The sequence below is a fragment of the Indicator indicator genome, chromosome 1 (assembly GCF_027791375.1).
Source record: "Indicator indicator isolate 239-I01 chromosome 1, UM_Iind_1.1, whole genome shotgun sequence".
Taxonomy (NCBI): domain Eukaryota; kingdom Metazoa; phylum Chordata; class Aves; order Piciformes; family Indicatoridae; genus Indicator; species Indicator indicator.
The window spans coordinates 57575406-57589878 of NC_072010.1; the positions used below are offsets into that span (position 1 = coordinate 57575406).

Consider the following 14473-nt stretch of genomic DNA (forward strand, 5'->3'; position numbering starts at 1 on the left):
AGTCAAGAAGCACATATCCACTCCCTTAGCACATCTCTGGAAATCAGCTAGAGCAGAAGTTTTCCTAGAAGCAAGTGTCCAAAAAAATGCTGATACCCTTTAAAATTTAAATTGGGTCAAACTGTCTTAATGCTTTCACTTAGAGGCATTAAGTCATTGCTCGAGCTGAAAGGATATTGTCTTTAGCAGCTGCAGCCAGAGTTTTAATTCTGTGTATTACTAACGTTCTTTCCTTACCTAGCCATCTTTTCTGGAACTTTGTCTCATTGCTCAGTCTCATCTGCTTTTTCTTTATTTGCCTTTTCCACCTCAAAATAAAAATCCCTTTCCCCCCCTGCTGCAAACACAGCTAAGCCAATTGAATACACCTTGGTTAGTTCTGTACTCAACAGAGGAGGTGCAGACATTGACTTTTCAAAGATTAAAATGAAAGACTACTAGTTCAATGTAGGTTTTAGGATGAGCTGGTATATCTCCTTAGGTGTTGTTTCTTCCCCCAAGAGAGGCCCCAGGAAGCTCTGACTACTCTTATCACAGTCCTCATCAAATGGAAAATCATGCTTAAATAAAACAGTAGAAGGAATCTGCTGGGGAGGCAGCACACAGACATCAGGTCACCGTTGCTCTAGAGAAGATGCCCTGATACAGAACCTAGAGGTGCAGGGACAAGTGATAGCCGGATACAAGGACAGCTTCTACAAACACCTGTGTTATTAAATAGAGTTGATCTAGTGAAGTGTAGCAAAGAAAATTGTGCTGTACTGGAAGGCACTAACTGCAGAGCCTCACTTCAGTCCCATGCAGGTGGATTTTCTGCTCTTTATACCCTTGTATCCTGCAAGAGAGGAACAGTTCAATACAGAACAAGGTCTTGTATTTTTCCTTAAAGCACAGGACTTCTTATAAATAGGTGTAAAGCACAAAAACCGTGACTAATTTTAACAATTAAAACATTTAGTTAGGCAAATCTTTTGGTCTGAGGTTTTTTGTTCCTTACTTTTGTTCCTCCCCATGCCTCAAATGAACACAAAGCATCGAAGACCAAGCACACCCTGGAGACGTAGGTTGCTCTGTGAAAGCATCTTCAGCTCCACTGCTGTTCCATGTGTGGCAGGTTACACTCATGTTCACATCATTCTGTTGGTGCCTCTCACTTCAGCATATCGTTTATTTTCTTTGTGTCTCTCCCTCCTTTCTGTCTCTCGTGTTAGAAGATCCTCTCTCTGTCAGTGACTGTTCTTCCCTACCTGCTGGACTGATCAGTGATCAGCGGCCTGTTTCCATTTCATATGTCTGCTGGTACCGAATGCAAAGCCTGTCCTTTTATGATATCCTCCAGAGTAATGAGGTAACAGAAAATTAAGGAGTACACCTGTAATTGAGGGCAAGGAGACGGCACTCCAGATGTCAGAGAATGGGATGATTTAAAGCAAAGGCTTTAATGTGCATCCAAGGCTGGTGAAAACAAAACGCTATCAAGAATATTTCATTTGTGGTAGCTACATCAGGCTTTGACTATTAAGCTTTGCAGGTTGATTAGCTTCTGTGTTATATAATGAGAATGTTGTAAACAGCTATTTTGATACAGGGGAAAGCCCTTACAAGGAATGGGAAATAATTAATAATTAGCCAAGAACTTCCCTTCATTTGCAAGGCCAAATAATAAAAGCCTTTGCCTTGTCATGATGTGAAGAGCAGATTCTTATGTAAATCATTAAATACTTGTAGTTGGTCACAGCTTCCTCCCCTCTTCTTGTTAAAATATCCAAAAATCCAGCTAAGAATAAGGTTCACAGTCCTGGCTTTGGAAGTCTTTGAAAAGTTACCATGTGAAATCACTGGGTACTGGGAGCAAAAACTCTTTTATCTCCCATTCTAATGTCATAACTTTCCTTTACATCACAAATTCATGTCAGATTTTCTGTTTCCATTATTCTATTTAAGTATCATTTGAAAAGAGCAAGGGCAGATGTTCAGTAATGCTACTGAAAGCCTCCTCAACTTAAGGAGAAAATGTAGCAGCTTGAAGTTTTTGGAACTACCCAGCTAGAAAGAAGTGTTCATAAAGCACTGCTTTGTAGTAGAAAAATGCAAAATAAAAAAAAACACTACGTCTGTTCAACCAAAACATTTTCACATACAAACACATCAAACAGATAATTTTTTTTTCTTACGCTAATTAAACTGCAGGTGCCTTTCACTGGTTTACTTGGCTATTTTTGATCTGTTTCAGAACCAGCTGTCTGGAAACCTCCTAAGAAAATTCAAGAACAGCAACGGGTGGCAGAAGCTTTGGGTGGTGTTCACCAACTTCTGCATGTTCTTCTATAAATCGCACCAGGTAACAGACCGTGCACGGCGGGGTGGCTGGAGAAGGCCTCCTTTGGGCTTTTTCAAAGCAATAGCAGAGAGAAAAGCAGACATCACTCATGGGTGTTGTAGGCAAGAGGAGCAGGTGCTCTGGTCACAGAAAATCACAGAAATATTCAGGTTGGAAAAGACCCTCAGGATCACCAAGTACAGCCGATAACCTACTCTGCAAGGTTCATCCCTAAACCATATCCCCAAGCACCACATCCAAATGACCTTTAAACACGTCCAGGGTTGGTGACTCAACCACCTCCCTGGGCAGCACATTCCAATGCCTGACCACTCTTTCCATGAAATTTTTTTTCTTAATGTCCAGTCTTAACCTACCCAGTCATAGCTTGAGGCCATTCCCTCTTGTTCTATCGCTAATTACCTGTGAGACCAGCACCAGCCTTTCCACAATGTCCTTTCAGGTAGTTGCAGACAGCAATGAGGTCTCCCTTCAGCCTTCTCTTTTTCAGACTAAACAGCCCCAGCTCCTTCAGTTGCTCTTCATAAGATTTATTCTCCAGGCCCTTCACCAGCTTCATTGCCCTCCTCTGCACTCGTTCCAGCACCTCCACCTCCTGTATTGGGGTGCCCAAAACTGGACACAATACTCAAGGTGTGACCTCACCAGAGTTGAGTACAAGGGGGCAATCACCTCCCTACTCCTGCTGGACACAGCATTTCTGATACAAGCCAGGACACCCTTGGCTTTCTTGGCCACCTGGGCACACTGCTTGCTCATAGTCAGTTGCCTGTCGATTACAACTCCCAGGTCTCTTTCTGCCAGACAGCTTTCCAGCCACACTGCCCACACTGTAGCCTTGCAGCAGCTGAAACACAGAGCAGAACCTGTTCTCACTCTGCTCACTTGTCAGTTAAAGGACACGTTTGTTTCCTGAAAGTTTCAGCAGTCACTGTGTTTATCATCCATCCATCTTGTACAAATTCTGATGTTATTACAGTCAGTTAATGGTGACTTAGAAATTGTTTACCGCTGCTGACACCTAAATCAAACAAGAGAGAGCCACACCAAATGATTAATCCATCTGAGTAAACGTCCCACTGCAAAAGGAGGCTTCTGTCTAGAATCTGTTGGACTTTTGAATCTGTGTTCAAGCAGGACATAAGCATAAATAATATTAATTGCTGTGTTATCCTTTCATTGCTGTTGAAACCCTTAATGAGGCTTTACAAGGCCAAGTACAGGTCCTGCACTTTGGCCACAATAACTCCATGCAGTGCTATGGACTGGTGGATGAGTGGCTGGAGAGCAGCCTGGCAGAGAGGGCCTTGGGAGTGCTGGTTGACAACCTGCTGAACATGAGCCAGCAATGTGCCCAGGTGGCACAAAAGGCCAAAGGCATCTTGGCTTGTGCCAGGAATAGTGTGGCCAGCAGGACTAGAGATGTTAATTCTCTCCCTGTACTCGGCACTGGTGAGGCCTCACCTCAAGTAACTGTGTGCAGTTCTGGGCCCCTCCCTTCAAGAAAGATACTGAGGTGCTGGAGTGGGTCCAGAGGAGAGCAATGAGACTGGTGAAGGGAATGGAGAGAAAGGCTGAGAGAGCTGGGGTTTAGCTTGAAGAAGAGGAGACTCAGGGGGGACCTTACCACACTCCACCTACCTGAAGGGAAGTTGTAGTAAGGTGGGGGTTGGGCTCTTTTCCCAGGCAATTTGTGACAAGAGGGCATGGCCTGAAGCTGTGCCAGGGGAGGTTTAGGTTGGATGTTAGGAAGCACTTCCTCACAAAAAGGGTAATTAGACACTGGAATGGACTGCCCAGGGAGGTGGTGGAGTTGCCGTCCCTGGAGATGTTTAAGGAAAGATTGGATGTGGCACTTAGTGACATGCTCTGGTCGATGTGGTGGTGTTAGGTCATAGGCTGGACTTGATGATCTCAGAGGTCATTCCAGCCTCAATAATTCTGTGATTCTGTGATGATAAGGTTTCTGTGCTAAATAAAAGGAAAAGAATGAACTGTAGGATACGTAAGTGGAATAAAGAAATTATTTGTTCAGATGTGCCATGCCATGAAGTGAGAGACCTTAAGCAATGAGTGTGGCAGTGGCCAGTAAATATCTGAGAAGGCTGAGAGGGAATCTTATTAATGTCTATAAATATCTGAGGGATGGGTGTCAACATGAAGGTGACAACCTCTTTTCAGTGGTGCTCAGTGATAGGACAAGGAGCAACATGTGTAAGCTGGAACACAGGGTGTTCCACCTCAACATAAGTAGAAACTTCTTTATGGTGAGGGTGACAGAGCACTGGAACAGGCTGTCCAGACAGCTTGTGGAGTCTCCTTCTCTGGAGACTTTCAGAACCCACCTGGATGCATTCCTGTGCAGTCTGCCCTAGGTGATCCTGCTTTGGCAGGAGCATTGACTAGATGAACTCCGGAGGTCTTCTCCAACCCCTAACATTGTGTGATCTGAAGGAGCAGGTGTTTGCAAGCCTAGGATGAACATGCATGGTGCTCTGCTAATGCTGAATGATGGAGCTTTAAATCTGTCAAATTGAAAGTAGTGAAAGTCCAAGATTTCAGACAACCTTCTTATGTGGAAATACTGACTGATAGGATCAGCCTGCAGCTGGTGCATATGAGAAGGATCCATAAAGATGAACAAGCTGAAACTACCAGGCTGTTAAGGTCATTGTGACAGTATAAAGCTGGTATTTTTTCTGCACTTGGAAGCATGATGATGACCTTTAAATGATTATGTATCTGTCTTCCATTTTACTTATGTGTTATCCTAAGGGCATTTGATCTCACAACATTTTCTATCATTTCTTTTCAGGACAATCATCCTTTAGCCAGCCTTCCTTTATTGGGATATTCACTTACCATTCCTTCTGAATCTGAAAACATTCACAAAGATTATGTGTTCAAGCTGCATTTCAAATCCCATGTGTACTACTTCAGGGCTGAAAGTGAATACACATTTGAAAGGTAAGTCAGCCTGCTGGGTGAGAGAACTTGTAAAATACCAGGCGTTCTTTTTTTCCCAAACAAGGTTACCAGATGCTTAGTAAATCGATTCAGTAACTACGCAGGCAAGTTGGCACAACTAGAGGAAGAACCCTTTAAAATTTTAAGACATTTTAAACCTGATATTGGTAGAGCCAAGTCGTTGGTTTTGATACTGTGATAGCTGCAACAGTGATACAACAAACCCTGTGTTATGCACAGGGATTAATCCAGTCTGAGCTGATCAGGCTGCATAAGGAGCTCTGCCTCAGTCTTCAGGAAGCCTGTAAACAGATCACAGGACTTGTCAGTAGCTCTCCATCCCCTCTAGTGCAGCTGGATGGAAAATCCAGACCTGAAATAAAACTCTAATTTTTCACAGAAACAGCTGTTCTTACTACATTATTTATGCTGCTTCAGCATGGAATCTTTACACCTCCCACTGAATTTCAGCTACATGGAGAGCCAGGAAGCAGGCATTATTCCCTCCAAATTGTGGTTTGAGGTTGTTCATACTGGGAAATAATTTAAATCTTTTATATGAAGCATCAACCTGTCAAAACCATTAATGTCTGCTCCTTCTGAAGAGGAGCACTACTGTTTTTAGTCATGTCAGTCTAAAACTATAACAAACTGTGGGAAAGACTCGATTAAATAAATTAGTAGAATAAGAAAAGTCACAAAAGCCCTCTCTCAGTTCTAGAAAAAAGAAGTCGAAACTGCAGCTAAATTGCAGTTTTTTTCATTCTGGAATTAAGAATGGTTGGTCTCAACTGCTCAACACTTGGACAATCCAGAAAAGAGACCCGGTGTCTGCAGAACAAGTAAAGCCATGACTAAGTTCATGAATTTTGGGTCCATCTCTGCTGTTTATCCTCTTTAAACCTCCTTTCATCTATTTGTTTGGCAGTCGTGTGGATCTAGGGCCTCTTGACTTTGGATAGACTTAGGAGTCAAGCAGCTATTGTAGGCACTGGAAATAAACCAGTACAGCTACTAGCACAGACTCTTATCTTCTGAGAAATCTTTCCTTAGGAACTGACTGTTGTTTGTGTCTCCCCTTGTGCCCCTTCACAGATGGATGGAAGTGATCCGAAGTGCCACCAGCTCTGCCTCACGCACTCGAGCTCTGAGTCATAAAGAGCCTCACGCCTATTGACGGCTGAAGAAGCCGCCATGTTGATTGTCCAGCAGCTGCTGATTTTCTAGAGGACGTTTAAAACTCTTTTCTCCCTCCAAGTTTAGTAAAACTTGCAATTTGGTAAAAGAAAAGAAAAAAAAAAACTAAGTATGGTTTTGCAGAAACTTTAACAATTCCTCTGCAAAACAGTTTTAAGTTCTCCGTACATTCAGAGTAGCTTTCCATCCTCCCAGTGGCTGCGGTTTGTTTCATGTCTTGTATTTTGTCATTCTGTGCTGTTTTTAGCTTGTGCCAGTATTAAAATATTGTCCTTATTAGAGTGCCAAATGCCAAAAGACATTTTGTTGCCTCAAAGATTGCACCTAAAAAAAGAAAAAAAAAAAAAAAAAAGGATGACTTCACAATCTGAAAACTTTCTTCTCTGAGGCAAACACTATTTCTTCTCTTTTCATAAAAATATATTATTTTTTTTTACCATGTTAATCTGTAGACTGCTGGATTTTTAAATGTAGATGGACTTTCACAGTATAGAATATAATTATATATACAGCAAGCAGTCTAACAGGAATGAGATAACTTTCAGATTTATTTCGTTTTGTTTTCCCCTCCCCCCAGCCTCCCCCAGCCTTTCTACATTTAATCAGCAAGAAATTACTAATTTTCTACCTTTAATAAGGAAACAGTTTACAGCTCGCTCTCGTTTTTCCCTTTAGGGTTACAAATCCATGTGGTATAAATAAAGCCTAGGATTCTTACCTAACCATATTCGTGGTGCAAGTTGACCAAATTGCTCATCTGTTGGCTTTGAAAAGTGAATACTACTTGCAAGATGGAAATTTTTTTGAAATAATCCAGTGCAATATTCTTTGGGCTGTTAATGTAGTGTGAATGGTATTGTACAAGAAGAAATTAAAGGCTGTGGTGACATTCTGCTGTTTGTTTCACAAACTTGAAAGAAAACCTGTACGCTATGAGGACCGCAGCTCTTTGTGATTAACTTGTAGAGTGTTTTGGTAACGACATTGCTATAAGCTGGGGGTACTACTGAAGCCCCAAGTTTTCATCCTGCCTTGCTACACATCTTAGTGTGACTTCTGGTTTGTTGTTGGACTTTGTCTCTCCCTCTTCTACCCCAAGGCCCAGTATACAGACAGCGACAGACACACCCAGCAGCCAAAATAGCCATGGCGTGCAGCTGGCTTTAATGCTAGCTAGCACTGCCTTGGGGATAAGCTGTTGGGCTGCTCAGCAGGTTGGCAGCACACATCCGCTGTGCTTAGATGCTCTTCCTGGTTCCAAGAAAGACTTCTTCATCACGTGGGTGACGCAAAACTTCCATTAACAGGAGGTCAGTACACTGGGATCACATCCATCACCGTTATGGGCCTTTGAGGAAATGCAGCACTAGGTAGAGGGGGCTGGAAACAGATCTGGGAAATGAAGCTGGGACGATTCTACCCCTACTCTTTATTTTGTCTAGCTGCTCACTCTGTTAATGGCATACCTATGTGCGATGTATAAAATGGCTTACAGCTTTGCTCACAACAAAAGGGAATAAAATACCTCACAATACTATCAATCATACATATTTCTGTTTCAAGACAGTAAAGAATTATTTCTTCCCCCCCTCCCCCTAACAAAGATCTATTCCTATCTCCATTGAAGGAGAGGATAGGCTCCTAACCCCTTACAACTAGCAGCAGTCATTATGGCCAAATCTGAGCCATCCTGAGAAAGGGAAGCAAATATTTCAGCATACTTCAGCTGCATGGAAACCCCTGGGCAGGTAATTTGTTGCAGTTGCTCTTTTCCTTAGCTGTTATGTTCCCCTGAGTATCAATATGGATATATAATGATCACATCTACCCTCCAGGTTTGCCTCTAGCTGTTTATGACATGATGAAGGACAAACTTGGAAAGTTGGTATGAAGACCTTGTTAGTAAATTCCAGGTTGTGCTGGCTTGTCCATATCTCAGCCTGTGACCCTGCTCTGTAAGGCCAAAGCAGGGAAATTCAGTGAACCAGTAATGTACAGGAACTACATATAGTGCTTCAGTCCTGGCCAAGAATGTGAACAATGATCTATAGAGTGATGAAAAGGGGAAATAACACAGCAGAGATCAACAACTCCACAGCAGCCTGCAGGCCTGGAAAAACAAAGCTGTGGAACTACTACCATGTGGTCTTGCTGTGAAGTAAAGGGCTGCAGACCCTATCCCTCCAAAAAACTATTACTGAGCTGTAAGATATCTGCAAAGCCTCAAAAGCTAGGTCACTACATCAGAATCGTTATCTGTAATGGTGAAAAGATTTCTTTTTTTAAAATGGGAATTACATTGAGGACCATGCCCTTATTTCAGCTGAAATGGAATTTTATTTTAGATCACTGGGAGTTGTTGGAGACAATCTTCATTACTGCTATCTGCTGCAGTAGTTTATTCTGAGCTATCGAAAGAAAGGCTTTTATTTACATTACTGAAATCAGATATCATCTTTTCTAGGTATGTTTCATTTTCATATAAAATAGATTTGGAAAATAATTCTTCTGTAAGCTCTAAGGCAAAGATCAAGTTTTACTTCTCATGATGCCAGAGACTGAGCTAAGCTGTGGATGCAACTTCAGAGTATCCACCTGATTAATGTTTTACCATTCTGTATTATCTTTTTGCTTTCCTATAGAAAAAAAGGGGTTTTACCAATGTGATATTTTTTTTTCAAATGAAAGCAGTTGAACTGGTGTCCTTTGCCTGCATTTTTCCAGTTCTTTATTCCCAAAGATAACCTAAACATGAAATAATGACAAGAGGAGATAAAAGCAACTGTCTTGACAGTTGTATCTTACAATCAGGTGCTGCCTCTGTCTGTGAATAAAACTCAGAGTTTACTAGAAAGCTGTAGTACAGAGCCACTTATATTTAACCCTGATGCACATCATAGTGCTGTTCATCTAGTCAAGTGAGGTGTGGAGACAGGGAGCCTCATGGCTAGAAATTTGGCACACATTCACCCCAAGTCCTCCATTCTCGTGTTTGAGCAGTGGGAAGGGGAAATAAAAAAAAAAACACGCAAAACCACCAACAACAAAAACCTCAAACTGGTCACTCCGAGAGATTCACATTTCTTATTGTTTGCCATGAATGCTCAGTTGCTGGCTTCAAATAATTAACAAATAAAAGCCATCTGAAGGTTGCACTATACACAAAGGGATCAGCAACACCCAGATTCCTGTGAGCTTTTTTTTCTTTGCTGCCTCACAACTACCTTTAAGACACATTTTTTAGTCCGTCTTAAGCCTATTTTCACAACATTTTAATGAAATACTCTTGAGCCTTCAATGCCTTTGTAAATGTATTTGGGTGTAACCAGACAAATAAATGGCAGCATGGAAGACAACAGGCAGGGAAGCATGCTGTGACTGCAGAAGTCTCTGACTAAAGAAAAGAGGTCTTGAAAAGGTAGAGCCAAAACCAGGTGCAATGTCCCATTTCATCAGCCTAGAACAAAACAGAGAAACAACCAGGACCTGGAAAGCCTGCTCTTTTGGGCCAATCAGTTACACAGTCTTCCCCCTCAAAAGACAACTCCGATTGCTAGAGTACACAAACACCTCTCAAACCCCACTCTCCCAGGGGCACAGAAAAGTTGGTAGAAAAGAAAAAAACAACACTTGGCAATGTGGCACATGTACTTTTTTTTAACAGGAGAAAACAGTAATTAAACATAGTTACAGGTGTGCAGCTGTCACAGTTTGTCACTCAGTTGTGTGGATAATTAAGACTGCATGATGTTTGGGGACTTTGTCAGTTTCACTGGGCTGAAAGGATAGTGACTACCAAACAAGTTTTAATGCATTGCCATCTGTAAATTGGCACATTGTCTTACTGCACGGCAAACTGCAATACACAGCTGCACATGTTTAACCCAAAGACTACCCTGTCAATCACTTGTATGGTAGACAGATAAAACCTTCATCAGCTGCTAAACTTCCCAATGGTTAGTCCATCTGTGAGATAGAGACAAGCTTAACTGAATTCCCCAACAGAAAAAAAGTATTCTCAACATTCTGGCTCAGAAAGTGTTGTCTGAGGTTAAACAGAAGTTTTCTCTTGTTTAAATTCCAAAGTAACAAACTAAACACTGATTTATAAACTTTCTGCTTACCATTACTGAAAAGTGGGCAATAACTGAGCTAGAACCGCCCTCAGAAGCATCCCCTCTGGGAGGAAACACACACATACACACACCTCACATCTAATCTTACTGACCACTCAGATGGCAAAATTTCATTAAACTTTTCCTTCTTTATTTCTAGGTCATGTAGTTTACAAGGAGTTTTATTATGTTGGTGTAGAGTGACAAAAGTAAAATTTAAATACACAGTCATAAACAGGCAGCAGTATTACAGAAAATGAGAGATACGCTGTAATTGTCCTCTCTAATCAGGCTTTGAAAGAAAGCAGGAAACCATTACGTACAGTTTGTCTACAGCATATGCTCAGTGCAGTAACCAGCACATCTGCAAAATACAGTTAAAAAGAGCAAGATGGCAGATTTGTGCTATACTTCAAGCTACTCCCCAGCAACTTACAAAAATAATTTGCAATTGTACTGATCCTTGCATTATAGCTGTGCTTATTATTAGCACTTATGACAATCTTCCAATGGGGACCTTTTGGAAGGCAAAAAATAAGTTTCCTTAAGAGTAAGGCTAATGTAAAACCATTGCAAACCACATAAAGTAGGAAGAGCTACATGAGACATTTCACAAGTGCAGTAAAAAGCACTGGCAGGTGAAGGAGTTACAGTGGAGAACATAGGATGTAAGTTCACAACACTCCAGCTGTGCTGCACTTCAGCACCAATGCGCATTGTTTGCCTCCCCTCCTCCGCCCACCCCTCCTGGACAGTGAGAGCAGAACCCCACAGTTACATCACTGCAGCAATGAGTTCATCTGAAGTCCATGCCCAGATGGACAGCTACAAACGTTTGAAATGATAAAGGAACTGCAGCGGCACTTCAGGGAAGGAGCTGATTTTTTACTACACCAAAATCATCCTGCGCTACAGCGATCGTGCTCTCACCCTGTAGTAAACTCTAGTGATCCACTACAAAGTGCAACTGCAAGGGAGATTAAAAAAATAGATTACGCATCTGATTGATTGATAGTTACAAAAAGCAAGCTTCAGGTCCAAGGACTGACTGTATTGTTTTTAAACAGTTTATTATTTACTACCAAACCTTGAAATCCCTGACAAATAAGCAGTTCCATTAATTTAAATGTCTGCATAACTAGGGTTAGTTTAGTATATTAAGGAGTGAAGAAATACTACCTGCACAGGGAAATCCTCAGTGCAACACTGTAACACAGACATATTTTTAGCATGAAACAGCCTCTCAAAAATATTCAGTACCAGTCTTTCTTTTCCTTTCAGGAGCTGAGGCCCCACTTCTCTCAAATGAAGCTCCTCTCCTGTTACCAATACAGATCTGATTTTTAAAGCCTCAATGTTTTTCAATAGCAAATTACTCCTAATTTTACATTCAAGATACAGCACGCTCGTTTTTTTACTGAATCTCAGTTTAAGATAGTCTATATTTAAATAATCTCTATATTACATATAAAAATACATATCTCTACCATAAATGAGGTTGTGTCTTTTTTCAAAACGTCCTAGCCTTCTGGGCAGTGGCCCTTGCCATAGGTCAGACTGACTGACTTTAAGCTAAACCAAGGGACACATTCACCAAGCAAATCCTGCCACAATCTACTCAGAGAAGTATTTCCTCAGCATACAGTCCTAAAATGCAACTAAAAAAATGCAACATATAAAGACTGTTCAAAAAATAGAATACATCAGAATTCTGTTTTTCTGATTGAGAAAGTTTTGAGATTCCAGCCAGCACTGCAAATTTAACTTCCCTACTCAATCTCTTGAGCACTATGCATCTCCACTGAAGATCACTTCAATTTCAAGTCCTTACAGTAAGAGATGACTGGGGAAGAGCTTTCATTATTCTATTTATGTCCCAAAGGCAAACACAACTTTTTATTCCCCCATGCTGTAACAGGCACATATTTATTGAATGGCTGAATGTTCAAATAGGAAGAGACTAGCGGGCAGGTTTCCCATTGTGCTGTATTCAGATGCACATCTCACAAGGCCAGAGCTAAACTTGCTTCCTCGAGGGTAAGCCTATCCTTAGCATTTAAAAGCACCCAAAACAACATATTTGTAAAAGCTTAATCAAGGAGAAATGATAAACCATTGCTCAGGCTAACACATTGCTCAATTTACCTTAAATTCACTTTAGCCATGAAGGAAAGCCCTTACCTCGTAATGCTGGCAAATGTGTTGTGTGTACAAACGCAGCTACAAGCAGGAGTGCGTGCACACACACACACACTCTCATTTCTTGCAACTGCTGTTTCAGCCTGCTCAGAATTTTCATAGCTCTGTTAGCATGACAGTGACCTCTAACAATAATTAAGGCTGTTAATATGCATAGAATAATAAGGGCTACCATGGTAATACAAAGTCCTGGCAAGATGACTACACCGGTTTCCATAATGTTTAGAGAACCTGGGTCTTTTCATTCCAAACCTCTTATATTTATTTCCTATAAAAAAATTAAACCAGTAAATTCTCCCACTGTCATGCAAAACATAAAATCATTGATTTCTTTATTAAAAACAAGGCCAAAATCTCCTCTAAGACACCAGAATAAGAAGCACCTGAACATAGCCTTGGTGAAACAAGCCAAGGTAAATCTCAAAGTAATACTGTGGAAAAAAACCCAAACAGTTACCTTTTGAAGTGTGTGTAACTAATGTTACATTTAAGAACTCTGAAACCTTAAAGACAGCTATCAAGGAGCACTCAGAGGAGCAGGGGAAATTTCAGAATTTCCAAGAAGTAACCTCTTTGGAGTCAAGCAACATGACAGAAAACAACACTTGGGCTCAGTTTTCAAGTCATTCTGTCTGATGTCTATTACTTTTAGTAAAGAGATGCAGCAAGACCAAATGTTGAATCTGTGGATATTTTTTTCTCTTGCACTGCAAGACATTCATTTTAATGATAAAAACAGGCATGATGAAGAAACACTTGCCACTGCTTTAGAGCCAGCATCAGAATAAATAAAAGTAAATAAAGATTTGTGCGAGCATTCAAATGTGTTCAGGTGAAAAAAGATAGATTGTATCTGAACTTCACTACAAGCTTCACAAATAGATATCTCTTCCTAAAACTGAACAATTTGCATTGGCACAATTTAAAACTGAACATCTGAAAGAGCTCATTCTTTAGGGAATTCTTCCCTAAGGAATGATTGGGGAACCAAATCATTCAAATGTAGAGCTCTGAGAGACAAGGTCTATTAAAACAACCAGAAGTAGTACCATAATTAGAAAGTCACGCTCAGAATATAGATTAAAAGGAAGAGATACTGGAGAAACAATAAATTGTGTCTTTGCCAAGGTACAAACAGAACATTCCATAGTACCGGATTGACTCTTTCAATGGCAAATCCTTAACCTATAAAAATCAAACCAAGTTTCACTTACCACATAATTCAAAATTTACATGTAATAAAGGCAAGGCAATACTCAGTTATGGCCTGTCAAATATTTACCCCACTAACATTATCTACAAAAGCACTTTACCATTTTGTACACAGTGATTCCTTATGCACGTTGAAAGGCTTTCAGTTATAAAAGACATTATATACAGGTCTGTACACAGTTCCAACAAACATACTCCATCTCCAGTGGAATTCTTAAAGCAAGATACCTGAGGTTTCTCAATATCTCCAATTTCTCTATCACAAACCTAAATATACGTTTCAGATTTTACAAAAAGACACCTTCCTGGAATATGTGCATTATCATAAAAAAAAATAAAATTATAGCTTTAAGGAGTTGAAAAATGCTGTCTCCATCCAAGAGGCTTTGTTTTCACTCCTGCACATCTGGGAATGTCCTTCCACTAAAGAACATTCCCACAA

At 40.8% G+C, this 14473-nt stretch overlaps 1 protein-coding gene across 1 annotated transcript in view; it reads left to right on the forward strand.

Moving 5' to 3' along the window:
- FARP1 (FERM, ARH/RhoGEF and pleckstrin domain protein 1) overlaps nucleotides 1-6840 on the forward strand; it is a 225575-nt gene extending 218735 nt beyond the window's left edge. Inside the window, exons 25-27 of the mRNA XM_054389576.1 lie at nucleotides 2234-2341; nucleotides 5157-5308; nucleotides 6404-6840. Coding sequence (XP_054245551.1) covers nucleotides 2234-2341; nucleotides 5157-5308; nucleotides 6404-6485 — 342 coding nt within the window. The 3' untranslated portion in view covers nucleotides 6486-6840. The remainder of the gene's footprint in view (nucleotides 1-2233; nucleotides 2342-5156; nucleotides 5309-6403) is intronic.
- Nucleotides 6841-14473: the final 7633 nt, after the last annotated feature.